We start from the raw sequence: 26,989 nt of genomic DNA, 5'->3' as shown, positions 1-26,989 counted from the left end.
GGTGAAGGAGAATGATGCTGGACCTAAATAATGGAGTGACCGCGGCTGCAGTAACTCGACCTGCAGTCTGTGAAGCCTGGTGTCGAGTGTCCGGGTCTGCTCTCAGTAAGTGATAACAGGCCTCTCTCAGTGAGGACGCTGCACTGAATGAGCGTTTTACACATTATACATTATTACCTCATTGTTGCCTCCCATTGTCTGTATTTGGAACATATACAGACAATGGGATTCACTGTTGTTTCAAACTTAATAAATAATTATTGATTCACCAAAAACAGAGCACTGGTTAAAATCTTTAAATCACTTATTTTCACATTTGTAGCCATTGTTTATGTTTACAAGGCTGTCTAACTTCATGATCATACAGACAGAGCCTTATTATAAATTATGTTAGAACCACAGTGTCTTTAGACCAAACGATCTGTGCTCACGAGTTTTATTCCTGTCGCCTCTGAACTCAAGGAAACTGGATGACAGATGGCGACAGCAGGTTTTAGAACATAAACGTGACTATGTCTCAATTTAGTACATTATTGTTTTAAGTGGGTCACTGCATGGACTAAAATACAAAGCAATATAGTAGTGATGTGACAACAAAGGAGGTGTGTGAGTGACGTTAGATGCAACAATCACTGATAACAGCTACAGAATGAAAGGAGCATCGCAAGCCCACATTCACGCCATCAAATAATACTGAGCCGGTAATTCATGCATTTGAATCAACTTAAGTCTTAATCATGAAGGTTTAATCATCCAGCTGAAGTGATCGTCTCATTGTGAGCTTGTTACCCTGGGGTTTTTATGAAGTGATGAGTCAGCGGAGGCATGGCGAGATCACACGGCCCTGAAAGCGGGAAGCGACGCTGGCGCCGAGCAGCTGCTTTTAATATCTCCAGCGAGTCCTGCTGAGCTCGTGTGCTGCGGGCGTCTGGAAAAAGCGTGCTGCTGGTACATTCATCAGAGCTGCCCACAATCAAAGCAGTTGTCATTTCACAGTCCGGTGGCCCTCGTGTTCCACCGAGCGGAACACGAGGGCCCGGTTCAAGTCTCAGAGGGTTCAGTGGCCCGTGTTCTCCCGCCTCGTCTCCCGTCCGGCTCCTCCCGTCTCCCGTGTTCCTAGCGGTCGTCCTCGTACCTTTGCAGCGCGTCCTCCAGCTTGGCGGTGATTTTCTGGAAGAAGCCGATCTGCTGCCGCAGGTGCTGCTGCATCTGCAGGCGGAAGTCCCGTACGCGCGTGCGGTGGAAGTGCTGGATCTCGGCCAGCGTCGCGCAGGAAATGATGTTGCAGCGGTCGTGGAGTTCGGTCTCCTGTTTCGAGCAGTCTTTGACCTTCGTCAGTGCACCTGTGAGACGGAGACAGAGGATTGAAACAACACAGTGAGGTGTCTCCTCGCGGCGCCTCAACGACAGGAACGCTCATATAAATCGATGGCGGGAGCTGGAACCACATGTGATGCAGGACTCACATCTAAACACTGTTGTCTCCTTAAAGGCAGCTGTGACTCAGCCTCTAGCTTTGAGTCACAAACCTTTGAGAGGGAAGTAAAACAGTTTGGATGGACAAAAGAGAAGAAAAGCACATGAGGAGGAACTCGAAGTGATGACCTAGTTGGCAGCCGGAAAGAAGTCTCCGTCCTGACCTTGACGACCTTCTCTCGGCAAATGGGGCTCACATCAACATCACACACAAACGGACAGAAATGAACGTGGACTTCGCTCTCGCCGCCGCCAAGGTGATTACGTGGCTGTAATCTGAACTCAAGCGCTCCTTTCTGGTCGGGGGCTGAACCAGCGCACGCACAGGCCCCTCCTCTCCTTCCTGGTTCTGGCCGGGCATCAGGGGGAAGCAGGAAAAGTGGGAGAAGAAAAGAGGAGGAGGGGAAACTAATCCAGAGGCCGCTCCATTTTGCATTCCTGCAGTCCCGGGGCAACACAGGACAAGAGGCCCAGGAATCTCCGCTTATTTGAATCAGATGTAGCCTCTGGACCTCACACACACAACTCGCACACTCAGCCGATACTGTGTAGAGGTATTTAGCTCAATAAAGCAGCGATAGGTGGGTACTTTGTGAGAGAGATGAGTTTTCCCAATGACCCACGTTCAGGATGCTTCACTCCTGGAGTTGAAGCGTCCTGTGGTCATTTCACAACCGCATTTTTGTGGGCGTTGCTCCGCAGACACTCCCACGATAGCAGCAACAGATTACTCATCTCTCAGTCTCGACTCGTTACCTCATCAGGGGGATACGTTTCATTACACCAGCTCTTGATTCGCCCTGTCATTCGTCCGGTCACTAATGGGAGAGGCCCTGTCCGTCACGGGACCATTGGGATTCAGGCGGCGCTTCCACAGCTCGGAGCTGCGATTGTATGTGGAGGACAGAGGTGTGTGCGCCGCAGAAACACTGCCTCCAGGGTTGGCAGCCGCCGGGACTGCAGATGCCAGGAACAACTCCCTCCTCCCAACCTGCAGGGAACTAACAAGCTAACTCCTCTGCGAGGCCTTTGTACACGTCCCTGTGAGCGTGTGTTTGCAAATGAGCGAGTACAGGCTCTCACAGTCCCAGAGTCACAATGGAGCAGGCTCGGGCTCAGTTTTCAACCCAAACCAAGTAAATGGAAACAGACGCTGCCCTTGGTTGGAAGAGAGACTTTGTATATATCGTCTGCCTTTACAATGACATGATTATTGGATCGGGAGGATCTGGACTGGACAGCGCTCTCAAACAACGCTAATTATTTTTCAAAGCCGGTTTAAATAAACAAAGATGTTGATGTGAAGGAGATTACAGCCTGCCTCATGTAAACTGAGAACAGGCTCCAACCCTTGGTGCCTGCAGCCCCCAGCCCTGCAGAGGCATCCGTGAGCTGCAGCCCAGCCCTCTCAGGGGCTCACCTTTGACCTCTGACCTCCCTGTGAAGACCCTGCGCTCACTCCTGCATCTCTTTGCACGTGTGTTTGACATTTTTCCTCTGCGCATTCCTCGATTATTGCACCCCCTCCCTCCACCTCAGGGTTGAACAAGCACATGCTAATGTGGCTGCAGCTCAGGTAGAGCAGGCAGTTATCAGCCACAAGGTCCCCGGTTTGACTCCCTTGAGCAAAGCACTGAGCCCCAACAGAGATCATTCTGTCTTTCCTCTACAGTTCCATCAATTCATTCCAATAAATCAGACAAACACACAAACCAACCTTTCTGTACATGGATGATGTCAGGGAAATTGGACAGGTGTCCCCTGTAGAGGTCCAGCAGGTCCGATATGGGATCCAGGTCGTGGCGTGGCTGCTCAGCAAAGTAGTCTCCTACTGCGTCGTAGGCCTCGCCGGTGTAGGCGATGGCCTTGTTCAGACCCACCGAGTAGGCCTGCTGGTCCAGCTCGAAGGCCTGCGCCAGGATCCTGAAGGACTGGCCCACCTTCTGGTACTCCTTCTTGAAGCCCGCCATCTGCTTGCGTGCGAACTCGTTGATGGTGGCGTTCACCACCACGATGTTCTCGTCCATCTTCCTGGTGAAGGTCTTGAAGCCTTCGATCTTGCTCTCGACCTCCTGCAGGTCCAGAGGCACGGCGGGCGTGCTAACGGGGACCGGGGGGTGGAAAAGGACAGCGTTTAGGTGCTCGGCTCAGCTCGGCTGCAGCCTGGACGGCGCCGGCATCGTCTACTACCTGATGGTGAGGAAGAAGTTAGCTCCGACCAGCTCGTCCCTCTCCGCCTTCCGCTTGCCTTGCTTCCACGCCTTCTCATCCGCCCCGCACGTTAGGAAGTGCTGGAAGACGTCACAGCGCGCCAGCACGGGGTGGCTGCTCATGTGGTTCATCCACCAGATCAGGCCCTTCCTCCGCTTGGAGATGAAGTCCTCCTCGAAGCGCCCCGTGGCCTGCTTTTCCGGCAGGTGCGGCACCGAGATGACGGGGAAGCGCTCCACGAGGCGAGCGTAGAGCCAGTCGAAGTGTTTGTACCTGCGGGGGCGGAGGGGGGGGGGGGTGGGGGAGGTCATGTGTTAGAGGAGTCTAAAGGGAAGGAGAGATTCCTGAGGACACCACAGTAAGACATGTTTTCATTTTGTGTGAACAATTGCAGCCACTCGAGGAACCACAGGAATATTTTTTTAGCGAGAGGGTCCCGGAGGTCGTGGGTCCCAAAGAGGCCGTACCTGCGGTTGACTTGTACGCTGGTGTGGGTCGGAGTCAGGCCGTACGACATGTAGCTCTTCATGCCTTTGAACTTGGTCTGCTTGGTGGGGTCGTCGATGGTGCACGTGAACGGGTACGGGTCCTCCTGCCACTCGGGCCCGTGCTTCCCCATCACCACGCAGATCCGGTCCCCGTCTCTGACGAAGGCCGAGGCCTCGCCCAGCAGGAAGGCCTCGCCGCCGGACTTGACGAAGGTGGAGAACCTGTTGAGGTTCCTCCCCACCGTGGCCGAGCCCTTGGCCTGCTGGGAGCTGCCGCGCCGCCCCGGCAGGGAGGTGGTCACCGGGTACAGCGGGGGCGAGCTGCCGAGGCCCCGAGGCACGTCGGCGGCGGCAGAACCTTCGTCCCAGTCGTCGTCCCAGTCGTCGTCGCTGCCCTGACTGGTGTTGAAGCTGCTGCCGCCGCTGCCGGCTCCCAGTCCTCGCTGGGCGGACTGGGTGGCAGGCACGGCTCTGGTTTTGGGCGACGAGAAGCTGTTGTTGTTGGTATTGGTGGTGATGTGGTCCCTGATGATCTCAACGTATGAGGCAGGGAAGAGGCCGGTCTCCCCCCTGCTGTTCTCCCCCTCCAGCCAGCCCTCCAGCTCCTCCTCACTGAACAGAGTCACCAGCTCGTTCTCCGTTATGGAGATCTCCCCTTGGTTTTCAGAGTGGAAATCATACAGAACTTTGGCCTTCAGCGCCATAATTGCACTAATATTATGCAGCTGTCTTAAATACTTGCGCTTTCTTCGCGGATTAAACCGTTAAAATCCTTGAATGAGACCCGGATTGCGCAGCGGCGGCCGCTCCAAACTCGCGGTTCTGCTTCCTTCAACTTCGGCCAAAGTCAAAGTGTCGCCTTTTATTCCGAGCTCCGTGCGTGAAAGAACAAGCGGAGAAAAGACACGGGCTCGTATCCGACACCCACCTCCTCCCTGTCCGGTTCAGATATCATTAGTTTCCATGTAGAACTTAATCCAAGTGGCACAACGCAGAAGAAGCCCGTGTTTGCAGAGAAACGGTTTCCACTAAAAACGACAGGGTCGGAATCTACAGTTCGGCTGCTGAAGGACTCCACGTCTCCAGACGAGCGCCGGGGAGCACTTTTCCTCCTCTCCCCGGGATGCTTGTAACTTAAAGGCTCCGGTCCTAACACGTAGTAGAGCAGACCGGCTGACTGAGCGAGGGTGGAGCCAGCGAACCGCTCGCTCGAGTCTTGGAAAAAATACATAAAACGCTTTAAACCTCCGTCTTCAGACGCGTCATCGGGTCGTCATCCATTAATTTGCTGCAGGAGTTTTTATAGTTAACAGATAAACTGACAACTAAGCGTTTAGACATTTGCAGAATGACTTAGTTTAGTTACTAAGACATTATGGAGCAACAGTGCCTTCACTTACACTAAAAGCCTTTTCCATATTTATATTGTAATAATAATAATATTTTACTACTTTACGCATTTTAATGCTGTTTATGTGGCTATTATTAGTTAACTACATATTAAAGAGACTTATTAAACATATACTACACATACAAAAACTAACACTTATTTCGCCTACTGTTAAACATCTGTCATTTCAATTAAAAACACAAATTAAAGCAAACAATTCTGTTGCTGACAACAACTTTAATAGGCATATTAAGTACGTGCGCTTCTTCACCTTGGCCACTAGAGGTCAATGCTACACAGCTAAGTGAAGCTTACGCTGCTTCAAATCAGCTAAATAAAAATAAAATGGATACATATCTCACTTGTTACTGGTTGCAGGTCTTTAGGCTGACTTTCAAGTATAAGAAACGACTAATTATGGCAGTACATTCATACATACAAAACATTTTATGCAGTTGTGCAACATCAACAAAAGTTTATTTAACGAAGCAGGGCTTTTTGTAACTAGTGGATGACAGTAACTACACTAGTAGGCTTTAAAACAAATAACTAAATGCAAAAAGAACAATACAATCAATTACAATCAGAATACAAAAATATTGTTAATGTAAAACCATGTAATGGCTGACCTAACTTTATATTTCGTTTCATTTGCAATCTTTATTCAGACTGTTTGTAAACCTTTCCTAGAATCAATAGTTAGAATGATGGTCTTGGGACTTATACATTGACCAAGACTTTTGTCTATTCATGCTGTTAACTGGTGCTGAGCTCAACACAATGCAGAGACAATGCACCTGCCGGTGTGTAAACAAATACACGTGCTTCTGTGTGTCTCACCTGTAGAGCAGCAATTTGTGCATGTTGTGCATCATATGCCTCAGTTCTGGTCTGTACAGCAGTATGCTAAAGGGTGGAGGAGAGGAGACAGAAGTGGGAATATGCTGTGTAAAACTGTAAAAGCTTAGAACTGAAATCCAGTTTAGGAACTAGTCTGCTTTTTTAAACCCTGCTTAGGCGATCAACAGTATTACACATGGATGTCATAAACAATTAGAAGTGTCAGATTTAGGCTTCAGGTATGTAAAAATAAAAATCTGACTTGACACATATTTCATACAATTAAGGATGGATTGAGCTTAATAAACAGGCTTTGCAGTTAGTTACTACTTCAACCTGTCCTCTGTCTATTTCTCCGTTGGTCACCATCACGGACAATCTTTAAAGGGTTATTAATGTCACGTGACAAAGATGTTTACATCCGGGTCCTTAACGTTTAACGTCCGGAGCTGCGCAGTGGACAGTCAGCTGACACTTGTGACCAACCAGCGGGTGTAACATCTCACCAGGAGAGACCAGGGACCCGAACGGAGACAGAAGCCTCCCTCCGTCCCCACGAACCGGAGCGGCCGCGGGCAAACGGACCGCTGCGACACCCGACGCCCGGCCACGTCTCCTCGCCTCCCGCAGGATGAGCGTCGGCGCCGCGAGAGGCCTGGCGAGCTCGGGGCAGAAGCCCATCGCGGAGATCCTCCACCCGCTGTCCGCCGCCGAGGAGCCGCTCTCCCCGGGGCCAGATGTCAGCGTCACCGGCAGCGCCAGCGTCGGAGGAGAAAAGGTGGGTCCGCCGCCGGGCCGGTGGTTCGACCCGAGCAGAGGATGCGGGAGGACGGATGTCTGTCTGCTCCTGCGCTCGGTCCCACGTCGGTGTTTATTGGCTAAATCTGTCAAGTGTAAAGAAAAGTGGTGCACGTTTCGGGACAAACCCGCGTTTGCTTCCCGTTCGTCGTTTTACTGCGCATCAGCTGTTCGTGATTGGAGCGTGAAGTTGAGCCTGTGAGTTCGGACGAAAGGTCTTCAGAGCAGCGTCCCAGCTAGCAAAGAACGCTGCTGCATCGGATGCAGGACAGCACCAGCACAAACACGTTCAACACGAAGCGCAGGAGAGACAGTCAGTAACTAAACGTTAAACGTTATCTCTGGAGAAACTATAGACACAGACGTATAGATCCACAGATCGTGCAGCTTTGACTCTGCAGGCTGTGATTCTCCTCAGGAACAACATCAGCCACAATGCTATTTAAGTTAATCAGTGCTGAAAAGACAGAGGCGGCGCCTCCGGTTTCATTCCAGCTTAGTTTAGTGAGTCAAGGTGAGTATGAGGTTCTCTAATAATTAGATGTTTCCTTAGGTGATCCAGATACATTCCAGTATATGATTAGCTTTAGATGGTCACGCCTCAGGTAATTGGTTTTTCGGTGGTTAAAGATGAAGCACTTGCTACTGTTGATGTAAAAACGTAGCTTCCGGTGAAGCAGTGACGCCACACAGTGAACTGGAGGCAGGTTTGAACCACAGTGTGAAGGAAGGAGCACCAGCAGCGGCAGCAACACCTCTCCCTCTCTGCTTGTGGCCGCCGTGTGCACTTGTGAAAAAGAGAAAAGCAGCTGGTTGTCTCATCACTGAAAGGAGATACTTACCAACGCTTCCATGTTGGTGAGACAGCTGACAGAAACAAAATGATGATTATTATAAAATTGATGACGTTTCTTCCAATATAGTTTTTTATATTTGATTCACGCAGCAGGTTTACTGTAAGCAGACATGCATTTCCTACACTTGGTATTTTTCCTGCTGAGACGTTGGACTTATCCATCATTCAATTAGTGAGATGACAGTAGTGTCAGATGATGCAGGATGTGTATCCAGCAGCACTCTCAACAACAGCCCCATTGACAGCGCGAAACAACTGCATCAGCATCTATGTATCAGCTCTTTGTTTGCGGCTTTGGTCCCCGTCTCACGTTACCGTGGCGTCGCTTCTGTCCGCGCAGGAAGCCGGCTTGACCAACGGCACGCCGGTGGAGACGTCGAGTCCCGCCTCCGCGTCCTCGCTGTTCAACCGGCTGCAGCTGGACGACGACCTGGAAGCGGACGCCCGCGACCCCTACGCCGCCTCGGAAACCCGCGACCTCTTCGTCACGGTGGACGACCCCAAGAAGCACGTGTCCACCATGGAGACCTACATCACCTACAGAGTCTCCACCAAGGTGTGCTGCAGCCTGGAGTCCCTTTTATTAGAACAGCAGTCTTTACACATCCAAACAACTTTCAGTATAAACTACAGACGAGCAAAGAGAGAAGACAGCGTGTGCGCTGTCCAGTGTTAATTGAGAACTGGGGGGGCGGTTTTGCACTGTCAGCTATATTCCAGGGTCAGTGAGCAGCAGTGTTGCTTATTAATACACTTGAATATGTTTATGATCAAGACTCAGGTTCCAGGGAAAGTCAGAGGGTCCCCAGTTAGTTGACAGAAGCACATCAGTCCGTTTCTATTCATATGATTGGTTTTGTTGTTGGGTTTTGTGAGCTAATTTAACCCCACGAGGAATCAAACGTGTGTTTGCTTCTCGTCAGACGACGCGGATAGAGTTCGACCTGCCTGAATACTGCGTGCGGCGGCGCTACCAGGACTTTGACTGGCTGAGGATCAAGCTGGAGGACAGCCAGCCGACCCACCTCATTCCCGTAGGTCCAATGAGCCGCGACGCGACGCGTTTCCACAGGAAGCTCTCTTCTCATCTCTCATCCGCGTTCTCTGCTCTGTCCTCCTTCGTCTCGCCCCACGTGCAGCCGCTGCCAGAGAAGTTTGTGATGAAAGGCGTCGTGGATCGTTTCTCAGAAGAGTTTGTGGAGACGCGGATGAAGGCTCTGGACAAGTTCCTAAAACGAGTGGCCGATCATCCCGTCCTCTCCTTCAACACTCATCTAAACGCCTTCCTGTCTGCCAAGGTAAGAGGGAGCTACATGAGTGTATGAGGCCACAGGGGAGGAGAAGAAAATAGAAGAATAGCAAAAATGAGTGTTGTCCAACACTAGCGTCAATCACTAAGTTTGTCTCAAAGTAGCTGAGACATAAGTAAGACTTCATTGATCCCTGTTGGGAAATGAGGCTGTCGCAGCAGTAGAGGAATTGGACTCAGAGACAGAAAGTGGAACACAAGCACACAAAACTAACTAGGAGCATCCACTGTGTGAAAGCAGGAGCATCTGGAGGCTTCACTGCACACGTAGGTGACACTTCTGCCACGTCATTAATAAGATGCAGCAGCTCGGTGCTAAAGGTCCTCCGAGCCGCTCATTCGGGCGCGTGTGTGTGTGTGTGCAGGACCTGAACAAGCGTCAGGGCCTGGCGCTGCTCAGCAAGGTGGGCGAGTCGGTGAAGCACGTGGCCGGAGGCTACAAGCTGCGGGCGCGACCGGCCGAGTTCTGCGCCATGGGAGAATACCTGGACACCTTCAGCCAGAAGCTGGGGACCATCGACCGCATCGCCCAGAGGATCCTCAAGGAGCAGTCAGGTAGCAGACGCTAGAGGCTGGTGGGGCCAGAACCATGGGGCTTCTGAGCATTTATTAGCCTGGACGGGTTTGATGACAGCACTAAAGCTAATCATATACTGGAATGTGTTTATGGGACTAGAGGTAATAAAGGCAGACCTTGTGAAACCTCTGCAGGAAATGAAGACTGATTCTTTTGAACGCTCCTTCCTCCACCAGAGCACCTGACGGAGCTGCGGGAGTACGGCGCCGTCTACTCCAGCTGGGCGGCGGTGGAGGACGAGCTGCGGCGCCCCCTGGAGGGCGTGGCCGGCTGCGTGACGACGTGCTGCGGCGCCGTGGAGGAGCTCAGCGACAGCATGAGCCAGGACTTCCTGCCTGTGCTCCGAGAGTACGTGCTCTACATCGAGTCCATGAAGGTGAGAGGCAGGTGCCACAGTAGTGACGAACACAGCTGCTTTCAGCCGAGTCACCTTTGACCCCGAACACAGGAAGCAGATATTGTGCCCGTGTCATATCCTGTTGTCACCCAGCTGCTGATTCAGCACATCTTTATCTACTCATGTTTGGGGTTTTTTAATGAAAGCTTTTTCAGGGACTGTCACGTCAGCACAGAGCTTGACCAGTCGATATTCTGTCTTTTACAGAATGTTTTGAGGAAGCGAGACCAGAGCCAGGCGGAGTACGAGGGGCGGCTAGAGGCGGCCATATTGCGCAAACAGGAGGACAGAGCGCCTGTAAGCACATCCAGCTTCCTCCACGTACAAGGGCTCAAATATCGCTGCGTTTGCTCCTCGCGGGACTCATGATGTGACGTGTCATTTTATCCAGATTTTTATGTATTCAACACACAGTTTCATGTGGAAGTGCAGCCGTGGCGCTAACCTTGTGGTAAACTTGCATGAATGAAAGCCTGTCCCCCATCACATCACCATCACCCTGACGCCGGATTCGTTGCCAGTGCCTGCAGCGCTGGGCCGCGTCCCCTCGAGGCCCCGGTCGCTGTAGTCTTCTCGGTTTCTTGCAGATCCCGCTGGAAGTGGAGAAGTGCCAGGACAAAGTGGAGTGCTTCAACGCTGATCTGAAGGCAGACTGGGAGCGCTGGCAGAGCAACAAGAGGCAGGACTTCAAGCAGCTGCTCACAGGCATGGCTGACAAGAACATCAGCTACTATGAAAAGGTGCGGTGGCCGTCGCACAAGCCTGCACTCGGTTGTATGGCTGCGTTTCCCTTGAACCTGTTTTCTCCCTCCCCTGTTGACTGTTGGTCCATCTCCGCCCTCTGCAGAGCCAGGCAGCGTGGGAGTCCCTCATAACGCTCCTGCAGGATAAACAGACTGAGGACAAAACGAGCGAGACGAACTGAAACGTCCCCACCTGTAGCGGTCCCCTGCCTCGCTCGCCCGCCCTCTCTCCCTCTGTCTGCGTCACGCGCTCGCTCATGCCAAGGATAACGGACCAAGCGGGCAGCAGCTCGGACCTGCTGGACTTTGCCCCTGTTCTCCGGTGCGGTGATTGCACAGAGGGAGGGCAGTCGTCTCTCTTGGGCGTCCAACCTGCAAACGGAGGTAAAGCGTGGTGCGTTCGAGGACAGTTGGGAAAGAGGAGAGACCAACCCATGTACAGGCCTTTTGTTGTTTGTTTTTTGTCATTGTTCTTATTGACTTTTTCTACTTTATATTTCCACCTAAGAGTCGGTTGCCAGTACGCATTTCATTTTCATATTGAGGCAAATGTGAAGGACAGCTCTTAAAATATTTTGAAGGCAGATGCTGATATTTTGGAGTATATATTTTTTTCTAAATATTCAGGACTTCCCCACTTTTCTGTGACAATAATATTAAAGCTGTCCACTGTAACTCAGCTCATAAAAGTCTGAAATGCACCGTGATGGCTGTAGATCAGAAGCCACTATCTTATGCTTGATAGAAACCGTCATGTACCTTATTTTTGCATGCTTCAGCCCAGAAACCCTCAGAAGTTCATGAGCGCCTGCTATTTCTCCTGCGCCCGTAGTTTGTACTTCACTAAAAGGGACAGACGTGGGCCTGAGAGCACTGAAGTGGATCTCGGTAACAAAGGGAAGCTCCGGGACGTGTTTGTTTGCTATGTTTGGCCCGCGTCCTTTGCATATGAAGGCAAAACTGCACTTAACGGCGACGACACAGGCCAGTTAGCGTTGAGCAGCGCCGCCTGGTGGTCAAACGTATAGTTTTCCTTTTGTTTGAAAACCGTGCGCTACCTCTTGGTTTCCCCTCATCTCATTGTGTTTCACCAGTGGGGGCTTCTTCCCAGTAATGGTTTACTGGTTAACCAGTGATGCACACTGTAAGGGAATCCCTTTAAATAAATTAAAACAATCACATGAAGAATGCTTTAAAGTCAGATGTGTTTTGTTTATGTTTTTTTGCTGTGATAATAATCAGAAATTCAAATTTAAATGTTTGAATTTGAGGCCAAACGCTGCACGGGAACAGTATCACACACAGCTGTCTAGTGAGCTTCTAACTTCAATATTTAAGCATCTGAGAAATGCTCGGCCTTTATCCCTTAACACTGCATATGATCCTACAGTAACCGTGAAGGAGTGAATGACTTGGTAAACTGTGGGACTCGTGGGACTCTTGAAGCAGTAGCAGAGCAGCACGTACGACCAGCAGCGCTTTTGCATCATACTAGTTTCCTGTTTTCTTTGCCGTGTGTGTCGCTGCCTTGCCTTTTGTGGGGAAAGTCCATTCTGAGCTCCTCCGTGAACTCAGACCTCGAACCTGCAGCAGGGTCTTTATTATTGCAATGATTTCCAAGGGACATGTTTTAAGTATTACTTTGAGCATTTGGTCAAATGTGGAGTTGACATTCAGTCAAACACGGAGTAGAAGTAGTACTGTAGTAGTACAGAGTAGTGAAACCCGGACCAAGCCAGACCCAGTCATCCGACACCTTCCCAGAACCACACTGTAGCTCTGTTCTTCCACCATCATCATTTCTCTTTAAAGCTTAATTTTATTTATTGACTGAATTTTCTTGATTAAAAGTGCTGATTTGACTATTGAGAAGCCCGATGCTTTGTTAAACCTGATTGTGTTTTTACTATTTGTTCTTAGCTTATGCTACTTTTCTGAGCCTGCCCAGTGTGTAGCCAAAATGTGAGCGCGATACGGTAAAATGAAGTGACTGTGTCTTCATGCAAGCTAATTAGAGAACTTCTCTTTTTGAATGTCTCCATTCAAAGCTGACAGCCGAGAGGGCACACTTGAATCATATTGTGTTTTTGTTTTGGAATAAAGCCAGTTGGAGTGAGAGGAGACGCTCTGGTCCAGTGTTATGGCAGCTACAGATGCACCGAAGCTAAAATGACCTATTACCCCTAGAAACTACACAGTCCCAGATGAGGGAACTCAAAACAAGCCTTCAGTGCATTCATTTAATGGTACTCTAGAACCTCCTACCACTGGTAGTGAGGTCCCGCTGTATCTGTAGACTCACCTGCTATGTGGTTTACTAGAAGTGACTATTCTGCTTCACTCACTAATTGTCTGTTCAGTATATCCTGGTGGCTCCTGCATCATACACGCTACAGCTGAGTGGTCACTGCGGTGCATTAACATCTTTACAAGGGACTGAAGATTTGCACTAGTTTGAGGTATTTGGCACAACTAAGTTTTGTAAAGCTCATTGGAACCCTGGCAATAGTTTCTCTATTTGTTAAAATGTCTTTGTAACCTTTTCGGTGCCTGTACTTTTACTTTTACTATGAAGTGGCTCCATCTTCTGGCAGAAACGTCAGCTGACAAATTAAATGGAAAACCTTAAATAGCTTTCTTTAAGTTGCCAAAAAGGACAAACATGTGAAATGATCATATTGAGATCCTATTTTTTGTTTTAGTTGATTATTTCAGGTAAAGAGAGGTATCATCTGCAAAGCTGATTCAAGTTAAATCCCCAAACAAGAACCGCCACGTTTTTCTTTTTTTTTCCCTAAACGTACAAATATTTCCAGCCCCGTTTCTGCCGCTTGTCTTCTTCACACGAGAAAGATAAAAATCAGTACGAAGGGTTAAAATTTCAAATGACGTCTGAACTGGAGCCTGTTTCACTCCCTTCAACGCCAGCGTGTACTGTTTACGTTCAGTCCTCATTGTACATTTCGATGTGAAGAACATCTTGTATTTAAAAATAAACTTGTATATTGATGTTGTTTTTGATGCAGTTTATTTTACCTCAATATTTTTGGGATATATTGGACCAACAATAAAAAAAAAAAAGTGACTGCATTCGATATTTCCTGCTCTGCTTTAATTTTCTCTGGTCTTCTGTTACATGTGTCAATATTGCACATTTTTATGAATTTAACAACTTCAAAATCATTCATTTGAGTTTGTTATAAACTCAGGTTTGATAATAACAAAAATACAAGCATTTACCAAACTGAAATAGTCTAACTGTTGAGATAACATTGTGTGGAAACTCCGTCTGTGCAGTGTTTTACAAAAATGTGGAAACTGATACAATCGTGACGAGAACAAAGACAGACGTTTTGACTCTGACCCTCCTGACCTGCAGGTTTAAACGTTCGTGAACACCGTGATCCTTGTTTTTATATATTTAAACCCTTTAAATGTGATCTCACATATGCTGCATATAAAATAAAAGAAGCAAAGTTTGTTGCTACTAAAAATAATCTCTGCAAGTGCCAGTGTTCATATGTATTTTTGTGAGTTTTTTTTTTCTTGTGGGGACTTTTCACGTCTGACTCATCCACTGAGACGTCATCGTCACTGTGGTTTTGTTATGGAGGTGACTTAGTGAAGGAGTAATCCAGTGGTTGATGACTTCGGCTTTTTCCACAGTCTTGTGTTGGTTGCTAAACATTACAAGTCAATGTCCGCTTTTTAGCACATACCTACTTTCAGTTTCCTCCTCTCAGAGCTTGAGGTCACGGCCTGCGAGCGTGTCTTTTTACATTCATGGTCCTGTGCTCCTTCAGGTCCCTCCACAGGCCGAGGCCGTGAGTCCTGGTCCAGACCTCACACTCCCTAAATCTGCTCATACTGTTGCCTCTGTGGTGCTCTGCAGCCGACGATGCTGGAAGAACGAGAGAGGGGGTGACCGTGAGAGTATGAACCAGCTAGAACAGTGGTTTAGAGCAGTCTGAGAGGGAGTACCTGACAGGTATCATGGCCAGGGCTGTAAAAATGCTGGACAGTGTGAAGACGAAGCCCGGGAACCAGTCCAGGGTGGCCTGGTAGATCTTGGTGAAGGCGGGGATGTAGGCGAGGCCGGCGAACTTCAGGGCCAGCTGTAGAGCGGTGAGAGTGGTGCCTGATGGGAAGGAGCAGGATGTCATCAGTGCCCACAGCGAAAGATAGTGTGTGTGTGTGTGTGTGTGTGTGTGTGTGTGTGTGTGTGTGTGTGTGTGTGTGTGTGTGTGTGTGTGTGTGTGTGTGTGTGTGTGTTTGCATTTGCATTAGTGTGGCCGCTCACACAGACCAGACGTCACATTAAAGCAAACAGTAACCTTCATGCTCTGATCTGCAGTGAGCAGAGAATGTGGGACTTTTGTGCCCCAGACACACTGACGGGCACTGGTTTGTGGTAGAACCGGCTCCCGTTCGGGCCCTGAACCAGTCTGACCGGCCTCACATGCAGGTTTCCAGTACACGCTGCTTCGTGTGCTTCCTGACAGGCTGCAGCTGTTCCATGTTTGTGACAAACTACAAACCCCTCACGCAGACGAACAGGCGTCACACTCACCGCAGGTAGAAGCCGGAACCTGCTGCGACACCAGAGATCGGATCGTGGGCATCGGGATGAGAGCGAACAGGGTGAGCGAGCGAGCTGCAGGGAAACAGACAGTGATGAGCCATCATCACCTCACCCACAATGGGCTGTGGTGTTCACAGCTCTTCCTTCATGCAGGGCAGCACCTCACGAGAGCTCTGTTTGAAGCTCCGTAGCTACATACGAAGATGACTTTGAACTCGGGGAAAAAACACAATTGTGGAGCAAGTTCTGCATCACTGGTTACGACAGTAAAAACAGTAACGTGACCTGTAACACAGTGACAGCACGACTCATCGATCGGTTTTTACAGCTTCCACTCATTCTCACTTCTTCATTTGACCTGGATCTCCTGTGGATGCGACGCATCTTCACTTACATGTGGGTTAGAGCCTTTCACTGGCTCATCACTGCAGTGACTCATTACTAAACGGCTAAACAGACGGCAGGTACAGGGGACAGTACTTCAAATATGCGTTGGCCACTAGGGAGTCCAGACATTAACCCTGAGGACAAGCTGAGCAATCTGCTGATGAAGCCTGCGCTCATTTTATACCATCAGTGTAGGATCCTGGCCATAAATGAGCAGTGACGCTGCATGAGCTCATGGGACGACGCTGTAAAACCATCTGTTCACATGTTTGACCTGTTGGTTTGATGCACGTCATTATCTGGATAAATGAAAATGTTAACGGTGTGACTTATATAAGAACCCGTTCAACCAGCTGGTCACATGTGGAGCAGATGTTTTTACGAACACTGTGTGGACACCGTTTCCCATCAGTCTCACCGAGGTAGAACATGTAGGTCGCCGTGACGAAGGACATGAAGTAGATTCCGGAGGCGAAGGACAGCAGGCCGATCAGGATGAGCGTGGTGTCGGCGAACCAGCGGCGGAACACGAGGACTCCGAGGAAACTGGTGAGGAAAATCGCACTGCCTGCTGCGTTTCCGTAGCCGACCTGGAGAGAGAGAGAGAGGGAAAAGTGAATGTAAAAATGAAAGTAATAGACACAAGAAATACAAACAGACCAGACACATCCATGCACATAAAGCAGTATCTGGCAAAACACACACACCAGTAGAGACAGATGTTACCTGAACATCTGGCAACACACACCAATAGAGACAGATGTTACATGAACACCTGGCAACACACCAATAGAGACAGATGTTACCTGAACACCTGGCAACACACCAATAGAGACAGATGTTACCTGAACATCTGGCAACACACACCAATAGAGACAGATGTTACCTGAACATCTGGCAACACACACACACACACACCAATTGAGACAGATGTTACCTGAACACCTGGCAACACACACCAATAGAGACAGATGTTACCTGAACACCTGGCAACACACACCAATAGAGACAGATGTTACCTGAACATCTGGCAACACACACACACACACACACACACACACACACACACACACACACACACACACACACACACCAATAGAGACAGATGTTACCTGAACATCTGGCAACACACACCAATAGAGACAGATGTTACCTGAACATCTGGCAACACACACCAATAGAGACAGATGTTACCTGAGCAGCGTTCCAGCTCAGCGGCGCCTTCATCACAAAAGGCCCCAGAATCTCCACGGCTCCACCCACTGCAAAGTCGTACAGGATGGCGGCGGTGAAGAGCAGCACCAGGTTCAGCACGTTCATGCCAGCCAGCGCCCGCATCACCGGAGCGCGTGCGCCTTCCGCTGCGGGAGACACGAGGCGGCAGCTGTCCTGCGGCTCAGCGCTGGGCGCCTGTCTGACCTGCGGCCACGGGGACGGATCAGTCAGAGCCGGTCATCACGCACACGCACGCACGCACGCACGGGCGTGCACCCACCTGGAGCAGGAACGCCGCGTGCAGGAGGCAGAGCAGGTGCAGCACGGTGCTCACCACCAGCAGGACGCCCCCGTCCCCCACGCTGGAGCTGTGGAGCTGGAACAGGTGACCGGACACCAGGCTGCCGAGCACGCCCGCGGCCCCGTACAGCAGCTCCACTCTCATCATGGCCTGGAGGACACACGCGTTAGAGCCCCGTCACGCAGTGACAGCACGGTAGAACACTGCAGAAAGGCTCGTGCGCACTGACTATGGAGCGCTCCGCGGCGCTGGAGCGCAGCGACGCCAGCGTCATCACCCCGGGCCAGTACGCGCTGAAGCCGCCGGAGAGGCCGAGCACCGCCGCCGCTCCGAACATCACGCGCAGCGGGAGGCGCAGCCACACGACGAGGAGCAGCGCGAGCCTGGACAGCAGGTACCCGAGCAGCGGCACCGCCACGGGGGCCCTCCTCCTGCCGCCGTCGCCCAGCCTGGCGAGCAGCACGGCGGGCGCGATGGGCAGCAGCTGCACCAGCAGGTTGTAGACCATGTAGAAGTCGGTCATGGCTCTCTGTTCGCCGTCGGAGGTGGCGTTGGCGCAGCGCTCCCTCACCACCAGCTGCAGCGCGGTGTCGAACAGCGTGCTGCCCAGCTGCTCCAGCACCACGACGGCCTCCACGCGCCGCAGCAGCTCGGGGGCGCGTGGGCACATGCTTTGGGCCGGGTTCACGCCCAGGAGTCGCGTTCTGGGGCTCATCCGACGTCCGATGCGTCCGCGTCGGCGCGAGCGTGCGTTTAAAAACAAAGCAGAAACTTCCTCCTCCTCACGTGAACGAGGGCGTGGACCTGAGTCTGAGGAACCAGTTTTGACTTTAACCTTTTATATTTACGTCAGTTCCTAACTATGATCAGGATCTAACACAAAACTAAAAGTAAAACATTGGTTCTATTCTGTGGCTAAATATTTAATACAGTACCTTCAGTTTCGGTTATACTGTATTTTCAGTCAAGTTAGTTCAGTCTGTTAGTTTAAAACTGGAAAAACAGTAAGCCAGTGTAGAAATGAACCACTCGGAAAGTCCCAGAGGTACAGGTTTTGTTTTTAATGAGAAAATATTCATAATGTGTGTAGTATGTGTATAACTACGGCCGTACATGTGCTATAAAATAACAAAGCAGGGTATAAGCATACAAGTGGTTAATACAGGAACAGAAGTTATATAGTGCTGAGTAATATTGGTTTTCACACTGAAGCTCACACAAGCTACCAGCATTTCAAATGATAAATAAATCTGCATCACAAGTTCAACCAACAAATGCATAAGAATCATCATCATCATCATCATCATCAGGGACATGAACATCACTTAATTAAAGCCTAACTCGTCTGCGTGCACAATTGACAGTGAATCTAATCAGAGCTCAGTGAATGGGTTTGTGTGCTACTGTATACGTTTTATTGTGTTGCTTAAAGCCAGTCATGTTAGGATAGGACACGACTTTATTGATCCCACAATGGGGAAGAATAAGGTTACAGGCCACTGTAAAACTATCATTCCGTTTCAGTTGTTCTTCCTAAAAGGCTTCAGAACAAGAGAACAAGAGCTTTTACTGCTGTGGCCGTCGTATCACATGTCTAAATAGTGTCAATGTTTCCAACCCTTGACAAAATAATCTCATCAGCATCAGCAGCACTGTGGCCCAGCTGCTGGTTTTTATTCTCCTTATACAGGATTCTGTGGACGTGTCGCTTCTGTCAGTTGCATCAGAGACACAAACCCTCGACTTTCACTTCTGGTGGGTTGAGTTTCCTACAACGCAGCCAAGAGCAGCTCACCCTGGACTCACGCTGCCTCAATAAATATACTGTCAAAGGTTAGTACGTGTACAACTGGTTTAGCTTCTGTGCCTTTTATCTGTACATGTATGTATCAAAACTGGAACCTTTGGTTTACAAAAATGTCCTAATGTCTAAAATCTCAGAGTTGAAGTGGTCAAGTTGACACATTGTTCAAACCAACGTCTGAGTTTGTTGCGTGTTCTCACGTTTACTCTTCACCATCCTCAGTCTCCTCTGACTCAGCTCTGCTGTCCTGTCGCACTCTCTGCGTCATTCCTCAAGCAAACAGAACACCACCTTTCAAAATCAAAGCTCATAAATTATTCTGCAACGTAAAAACAGAGCGTCTCCCACTCAGAGGCCGCTGTTGCCGTCTCTCCTCGACTTGTTGTGTGCTTGTTTCAGCGACGGAGAGGAGTGTACTGCACTTAAAGCACACATTCAATACTTCTTAAATAGACTTAAGCACTTAGATTTACTGTGTCTCTAAATAAGGTTCTATACATAAAATGCTTCTTCACGTCAACATCTGTGTTCATGTATCAAATACACAGTCCCACCTCAGTATAATACACGAAACGCCTGCTTACATCAGAAAGCACAGGTCAACAAAGCGACACAGCCAGCAAAAGGGAAAGCAAGTGATTTTTTAAAAATATAAAACCCGAGCTCTTTAATTAAAACACACGCTGACACGAACAAGAGCCACTTCCATCTTCCCTCGTCTCCATCAGTCGCCCGCTGTGTGAGCGTCAGAGATGTGAAGTGATTACAGACAGACTTATGACCGGTGTAAGGCTGAGACATACCGTAGTAATAATTAATGGGAGAGGATCAAATCTGATCATCTTCCTTTGTTAGCTCATAACACTTCAGGGACGCAGAGCATCAAGTCGATGCTGAACATTTGATGAAGCTGTTTGAAAGCTGCGCGTAATAATCTGTAACGTCATGTAAGCGCACGCCTGCTGGCTCTCAACAATAAAGTTCAACCATAAACCTGCGGCTGAGTAAAACTTCCTATGAATATTTACGTCATTCGATGTCTGCCAACTAGTAGAAACCTTCCTTCCCCACCACTACAAATCTCTCCCCGACACTTAACAGGCATTTCAACATCCACTCATCAGGCTCGATAAAGTCACTGGTCAAGACGGCTATTAGTAAATAAATAGTTTCTGTCCTCCTTTCTTCTTCACCTTCACATCCTCTCCTGTTTGCACATTTCCTTCAGTTTCATCATGCTATTATACTTGTCCTCCTCCCTTTAAATGTCTCTAAAAATATCTCTTTATTCCTCCTCCTCCTCCTCCTCTTCCTCCTCCTCTTCCTCCTCCTCCTCTCCGTCCTCGTTGGCATAGATTCCTGCTTCCCACCTCAGTGCCATGTCGCTTTTCCTCCGTGTGACACGCGTGGCCTCCAGAACCTGTTGGTCACAAAAAAGCCAATCAGATGCACGCACGTCCTCACTAGTGCAGCTCTTATTATGATAAAAAAAACATGCTTCATTCCTCAATTCAGGGGCCGACAGCAACACAATCACAAAACAGGGACTTCATTATGGCATGCAGTGTATGTCAGTGCTTAGTTAAATACAGCAGGGATTTCATACAACATACACAACCCATAAACACACCTACACATGGGAAGGAGGGATTCCACATCAATCCAGTGTAGACAGTATTGTATTCTGTCATTCTGACTAAAATTCCTATTTTGACACAAAGTATTTTTGCAGGTTGTTACAAGTAAAGATAAATATTTAAACCATCTTGATATTAATCAGTTGATTTATATGTAATATTTTAATGAGGCTTCATTGATTAACACACTGCACAGAGGTATTTACCGTAAGCGTCTTTAGTGGTTAAAGTCACACCAAACCTATGAGCTACACAAGTACATGCATCATGATCATCACAGGGCAGAACCATGAAGCAGTGAGACCACAGTCAGACCTGGGACCAGATACGTATAGTGTTTCCTCCTAAACCTTCGTGTGTACAGTACAGTATATTTTTGTACCATTTGGTGAATAGTGAAATGACATAATTCCTGTTTCCCACAGGGAAGTTGAGAGTGAAAACCTCGACTCTTGTGACTCGTCTATGTTGAATGTGGAAACCTTCTCTTCTGAAACCAGTGTTGAAATCCTTTTACTTTCTCCATCATTAAAAACATTTTTTCAGTCAGATGTGATACGGAAAGAGAAATTATGTGCATTCATTGTTGAATAGATTTCAGGTGAGTCTGACCCAGGTCTGTGGGTACAGGGTGAGCGGGTTCGGGGTGCAGCAGGTACCTCGGTGGTTACCTCGCTCGACAGCAACAAACGGTTGTACTGAGCGACCAGCGGGAGAGAAGCAACAGTGCATAGAGTTAACACATGTAATAATATGATGGAGAAACAGCAGCAACATCAGCGACTGTTCAAGACTCATACTGTATCCTGAAAATGATGGAATGCAATAGATAGAGATTAACGTAAGTTGCTGTTTTGGATGCACCTTGTTAAGGAACAGCTGAAATATGAAGCAGTGAAGCCACATTGTATTGTTCTAATATTTAAAAATAATAACGATTTATTCAGCCAAAATCAAAATTTATTCTCAGCAGAGCTGGGATAAAACGAGTGTTGAGATGCAAACAGTGACGGCGTGCGGTGAAAGGACAGAAAGTCCCCTGTGTGTGGCACACTTTCACTTCCTGCTTCAGGCTGGGAAAGTCCCTTTGGTGCTGTACAGTATTTGCTCATGTTAGGAGGACGTGGGGAGGACTTCTACCAACCACTTATCAAATGCCAAACACATGGCAGTCCAATAATGAGCCATAAGTTAAGTTTGGGCTGCTGGACAGCAACCTGGCATTGTTTTTGTATGTTATGCTCATAAAGAACTTCAATCGGTTCACATCCAACAGATTCAGTTCAAGGTGATTTAACACAAACTCATAAATGTTTGGTTTGATAAACATGCTAATTTACGTTCACCATTGATACTTACGCTGTTGTCCTCCATCTTCTCTCTCCTCTTCACCTTGTGTGTTTCGTAGTCCTCCATCAGTGTCTGCATGAAGTTTTTGGGTCGTGATCCTACGGAGTCCTCGCTGCCGGCGTCAGACAGGGTTCCCTCTGAGGGCGAGGGGGAGACAGGAGGTGCCGGCCGAATCTTCTCGATCTTTCCTGGACGCCCAAAAACACAATGATCTTAACACATCTGATAATGTGATGTTGATGTTATAAGCTGCACGCAGCGAAGAGTGGGTTACCTGGCGCGGTCCTTGCTGTCAGTGTGAGTCTGGCTGGCAGGCTGTTGCTCTTCATCTTATCAGCTGGAGTAATAGTGGTTTGCCGCATCCCGGACCTCACAGAACCGTGGCCGCTGCCGGGCCGGACAGCGACAACGGGCTGCGTCTCCCTCTGCTTCTTCAGCTCCTCCTCCCTCTGCTGAGCAGCTCGGATCTCCTCCTCAATCATGGACAGGGTCCGCTGCTTCTTGGAGCGCAGGCGGAACGGGCCGCTGGCTGCCTCCACCTCGGGGCCTCGAGCTGCGTCCGCTGTGCTGCGCAGCTCAGCCGCCTCCGAGTATTTCTTGAAGTAGCCGAACTCTGGCTTCTCTGGGCTGGGGGGGGAAGGGGGGCGGTAGACCGGCGTGGGCCTGGTAACGGGAGCTGCCGGAGCAGAAACGGGAGCAGGAGCCTGAGCCGAGGAGGCGAGGGCTCTGGCGTAAGAGGACTGGATTTTGATCCGAGGGCCCCCGTCTCTGGGTCTCAGTGGTGGAGAGATGGGCTGGGATGATGCTGGGAGGAGTGACTCCCGTCCTGGACTTGAGGACTGGTGCAAAGCATGCTGTGATTCGGAGGGTTTCTCTTGGGTGCTAACTCGAACTTCTGGCTGAGGGGAGGGGTTGGATGGAGCAGGACTGGAGGACACAGGTGACTGGAGGCTGGGAGCTCCACACGAAGACACAGGGGAGGAAGAAACTGGCACCGGGCTACTGGTAGAAGCTGAAGATGGAGACACAGGGGTGCTCAGCTGTGAAGAATTCAAGTCAGCTTGCCAGTGGTCCCCGTTCTGAGCAGCCAGGGCATTCTGGATGGCATTCTGGACAAGAACCCCAGCATGGTAGTCCAGCTCGTCTTCTGTTGGGCTGCTGCCTGTCTGCCCATTGACTGGAGTGGTGGGCTGTGGAGTAGGGGGGGACACGGGGGTAAGTGGTAACGGGGTGGGGGGCAGTGAAGCCCCGCTGTCAGAAACGTTATCCAAGCTAAACACGGTAGTGTCCTGGGAGCGGACAGATAACTCGTCCAGTCCCGAGTCGCACTCCTCCGGGTGAAAGCCTGAGTGGAAGTGACCTTTGGCCTCCTCCTCCTCGCGCAGGATTGTCATCACAGCTCGCGCGCACGTGAACTCTCCTGTGATTCCCTCGTCAGACCAGGTCACGTGACCGTCTCCCGTGTCGGCAGCGACGTCGCTGGTCCCGTGGTGACCCTTCTTGGCGAAGGGCTTAGCGGAGTACATGTGAGGAGCTACATCCTTCTTGGTCCCTTCCTGCAGGAACTGCTTTCTGGCCGACAAAAAGTCGATCTGTTCCTCCACAATGTCCTCCTTTCTTGTCATCTCTGGATCAAACGTCACCATTGTTGGAGGACCTGACATGTGAGGCTGCCAACAGGGGAAAGGATAAAAGACACAGTGAAATAGCGAAACAGAAACAAAACAATTATTCCCTCTTTAAACTAAAAGCTCATCTTCAAATCCTGTGAGTCCTACCTGTGAGTATTGGTAGGAGTGATTCTGCCGTTGCTGTTTCCGCTCCTGGTATTTCTTGAGAGACTCGAGTTGCTCCGTGTCCAGCTGCTCCTCCAGAGGAACCTTCACAGAGCAAAAGAAACAGTGTCAGAAGCAAACAAGTGGTTGGTGAGGATGAAAATAGAAGACTGGACGGAGGACTACCTCCTGAGGAGGGTTCCACCAGCGCTGAGCAATTCCAGGGTTTTTCTTTACTGCCTGGTCTCTGATCAGCTCCTGGCGCTCACGTTCCAGCTCCTGAACCTGATGAGACATGAGGAAACACATGACTGTGTACATCACCAATGAGTTGAACCAAAAGGCTTTGGCTGATTTTGTCTGTTTTCTTTGAAACCTCGGTAGCTGCCTCCAGACTGCTCTTTTCTCTAGGTCTATGACGAGACATGTGCTAGATTTGTACGTGGTCATCGCTTGTGTTTACCTCTTCTGAGGGTCGTCTCCTTGTCACTCGGACCTGTTGCTCCTCTCCAGGCGTGAAGAGTTTCGCCGGGCGTCTCTCTTCCTGAAACGCCCTCAGCTCGAACTTAGCCCTGTTGCGCCCTGACTCCTCCACCTGCACGTGGCCGTTGGTTCTCAGGGCCGAGCCCTCCTGGTGGAAGAACGTGGTCTGCCTCGGGCCTTCCACAAACACTGAGTCGCGACCGACGGGCGAGGAGGCCGACACGCAGACCGAAGGAGACGTTCCCTCGATGCTGATTGGTTTGGTGTGTTCTGAAGGGGATGAGTTTCCATTGGTAGAGGCTTCTGAGGCTGCATCTAACACTTGGTCCAGGTAGCGAATCTCCTAGTGACACGAGAGAGATACCCAATTAGCTCAATGTAAAGTTGTTCAATTCACACACAAAAAAAGTCAGTCGCACCCTACCTGCACAATCTCGCTGTCTGTAGTCTCGTTCACACAAACTGCATTGTGGGATTGGTGGTTGGGGCTCCCGAGGCAGCCATGTGGCATCTGCTGGCTCTCCAGTTCCATAATTGTGGGCCTCTCAGTGATAATGCTGACTGATTCCTGGAAACTGACGCTCTTCAGGGGTCGCTCTCTTGGCGCTGTATCACTGACATCATCGGCTGGCTGCCACGATTTCTGTCAAACAAACAAAGATCAGCTCATAAGACAAGATGAGTCTCCAGACCTGTGGAAGATGACACACACACATGTCTGTCTGCATTGCAGTAGAAGTAGTACGGAGCCCTAACGTTATCCACTGCAGTAGCTGTAGTTGAAGTCAACTGTGATGAGCGGCTCCCACCACTAGGGGGCATACAATACTGACAAGTTTATGACACTGAGTAGTTTCATCTGAAAACTAAGACTATAAATGTCTTTTTACTGTATTTAATACTTTAAAAGATGGAAACACTGGATATAACATAAACCAACACGTGGCTTAGTTTTATTAAATGTGGAGAATTTTGCTGATGATAGATTTATAATCTTAATGAAAACAGTAACTCAATAATAAATCATTGCAGACAAGTATGTTGCAAGCTTATAAAGCATTAATCAGCATATAATGTAAAAATGTGACTTTAATCATCAGAATCAAACACTGCTTATATAAATTATTTTGTTTTTTTACAGTGGCAGTAAAAGACTGGCAGGGACCTTTGTTTTAGCAAATCATATATAAGCCCCAGACTGCCTGTCTTTATTGGCATTTCTGCTTCTGTATGAGCAACCAACAAATACTCTATTGATTTCCTGTTTTACTGCTTTGCACTTATTGCACCTCTACTCTAAGGATGTGTTTACTTCGAGAAAAAGCTATTGACCCCGTGTGTGTGTGTGTGTGTGTGTGTGTGTGTGTGTGTGTGTGTGTGTGTGTGTGTGTGTGTGTGTGTGTGTGTTCACTGAATTGGTCGACTGTTCAGCTAAAATTACCTATAACTAATTTGTTCTTTCCTCTGTTTGCATGCCTTTCTTCTTCTTGGGATTGTTTGGTGAGTAAAGGAACAGTGGTCAGTGAAGTCACACGGCAAATCGCAATCTATAGTCACTCCAGACGAGTCTTGTCTCTCCCATCATACCCCAGTAACACTCCTGCTCTGTAGTGAGACCACTGGATTGACCTTTTCTGGCTCAGTCACATGTTAATGCCTGACTTAATACTTTCTCATAAACCCAAAATGGATCTTACAATCCACATTCCCACGGAATTAATATCACACCCATTCCCAAACCTATGTATTGAATTGTACTGTATTGTCAAACATTAACAAGAATTAATGATAAATTCCTTTGTTTTACAGACCAAGCAGATTTCATTTGCCTTCAGTTTTTTAACCGCTGTTCAAAGATCACAGAGATCTGGTTCATTCTGGAGAATATATTAAATGTCAAGAGGTTTTTAATGCATCTCATTGTACTATATCAAACCCATGCAAGGATATTCATGCCCTCACACAGACGAGGTCCTGTTTTGTTAAATTAGGCTCACTTTCTACGTGTGTGTGTGTGCGTGCGTGCGTGCGTGCGTGCGTGCGTGCGTGCGTGCGTGCGTGTGTGTGTGTGTGTAGGAGTGTGTGTCTAGCAGGATAGTACAGAGGGGGAGGATATCCTGTTACTGCCTCAGTAAAAAAAGGACTACAGTAGAGGAATGTCTCATATGCAGTGCTATTCTACCGCACACAACGTGAGTGTGTATGTGATTGTAGTTGTGCAATAGTGCATGCATGTGTAAGTGTGTCCTTGTGTGTGTGTGTGTGTGTGTGTGTGTGTGTGTGAGTGTGTGTGTGTGTGTGTGTGTGTGTGTGTGTGTGTGTGTGTGTGTGTGTGTGTGTGTGAGAGAGAGAGGCTCATTGAGGTGAGCT

General features: G+C 49.1%; 4 protein-coding genes across 11 annotated transcripts in view; 1 reads left to right on the top strand and 3 right to left on the bottom strand.

The window, feature by feature from the left end:
- Positions 1-420: 420 nt before the first annotated feature.
- On the bottom strand, positions 421-5,526 carry LOC114867194 (sorting nexin-18-like). Its single transcript, XM_029169652.3, has 4 exons — positions 4,155-5,526; positions 3,667-3,960; positions 3,194-3,576; positions 421-1,343 (listed from the first exon to the last, which is right to left on the bottom strand). Exons 1-4 carry the CDS (start codon positions 4,877-4,879, stop codon positions 1,117-1,119), a joined length of 1,629 nt encoding a protein of 542 aa, XP_029025485.1. The 5' UTR covers positions 4,880-5,526; the 3' UTR covers positions 421-1,116.
- A 1,323-nt stretch (positions 5,527-6,849) lies between these two features.
- Positions 6,850-14,094, top strand: snx30 (sorting nexin family member 30). Of its 2 annotated transcripts, XM_029169601.3 has the most exons (9): positions 6,852-7,183; positions 8,400-8,615; positions 8,983-9,093; positions 9,199-9,357; positions 9,734-9,923; positions 10,122-10,321; positions 10,550-10,639; positions 10,930-11,082; positions 11,190-14,094. In XM_029169601.3, the coding sequence occupies exons 1-9, from the start codon at positions 7,037-7,039 to the stop codon at positions 11,265-11,267; spliced, it is 1,344 nt and encodes a 447-aa protein (XP_029025434.1). In that variant the 5' UTR covers positions 6,852-7,036; the 3' UTR covers positions 11,268-14,094. The 2 variants fall into 2 exon arrangements, with proteins under 2 accessions (XP_040929126.1, XP_029025434.1); XM_041073192.2 differs by lacking the exon at positions 11,190-14,094 and having other exon boundaries at positions 6,850-7,183; positions 10,757-11,069.
- Positions 14,095-14,175: 81 nt separating this feature from the next.
- On the bottom strand, positions 14,176-18,341 carry LOC114867168 (thymic stromal cotransporter homolog). The gene is made up of 7 exons (XM_029169602.3): positions 17,800-18,341; positions 17,550-17,720; positions 17,249-17,473; positions 16,473-16,644; positions 15,656-15,739; positions 15,067-15,223; positions 14,176-14,986 (listed from the first exon to the last, which is right to left on the bottom strand). The coding sequence occupies exons 1-7, from the start codon at positions 18,283-18,285 to the stop codon at positions 14,938-14,940; spliced, it is 1,344 nt and encodes a 447-aa protein (XP_029025435.1). The 5' UTR covers positions 18,286-18,341; the 3' UTR covers positions 14,176-14,937.
- Positions 18,342-18,616: 275 nt separating this feature from the next.
- The window catches only part of LOC114867165 (A-kinase anchor protein 2), a 44,410-nt gene continuing 36,037 nt past the window's right edge, over positions 18,617-26,989 (bottom strand). For 5 of the 7 annotated variants that reach the window (XM_029169599.3, XM_029169600.3, XM_029169595.3 and 2 more), the window contains 8 exons: positions 25,044-25,262; positions 24,600-24,962; positions 24,323-24,421; positions 24,140-24,241; positions 22,636-24,031; positions 22,371-22,549; positions 21,671-21,709; positions 18,617-20,794 (listed from right to left, as the gene is read on the bottom strand). In XM_029169599.3, the coding sequence (XP_029025432.1) occupies positions 20,660-20,794; positions 21,671-21,709; positions 22,371-22,549; positions 22,636-24,031; positions 24,140-24,241; positions 24,323-24,421; positions 24,600-24,962; positions 25,044-25,262 (2,532 nt within the window). In that variant the 3' untranslated portion in view covers positions 18,617-20,659. The remainder of the gene's footprint in view (positions 20,795-21,670; positions 21,710-22,370; positions 22,550-22,635; positions 24,032-24,139; positions 24,242-24,322; positions 24,422-24,599; positions 24,963-25,043; positions 25,263-26,989) is intronic. The other 2 variants (XM_029169596.3, XM_029169597.3) reach the window with 2 other exon arrangements.

Source organism: Betta splendens, chromosome 12, assembly GCF_900634795.4.
Source record: "Betta splendens chromosome 12, fBetSpl5.4, whole genome shotgun sequence".
Classification (NCBI taxonomy): domain Eukaryota; kingdom Metazoa; phylum Chordata; class Actinopteri; order Anabantiformes; family Osphronemidae; genus Betta; species Betta splendens.
Note: the sequence above shows the minus strand (reverse complement) of the source record. Positions and strands in the feature narration are given on the sequence as shown.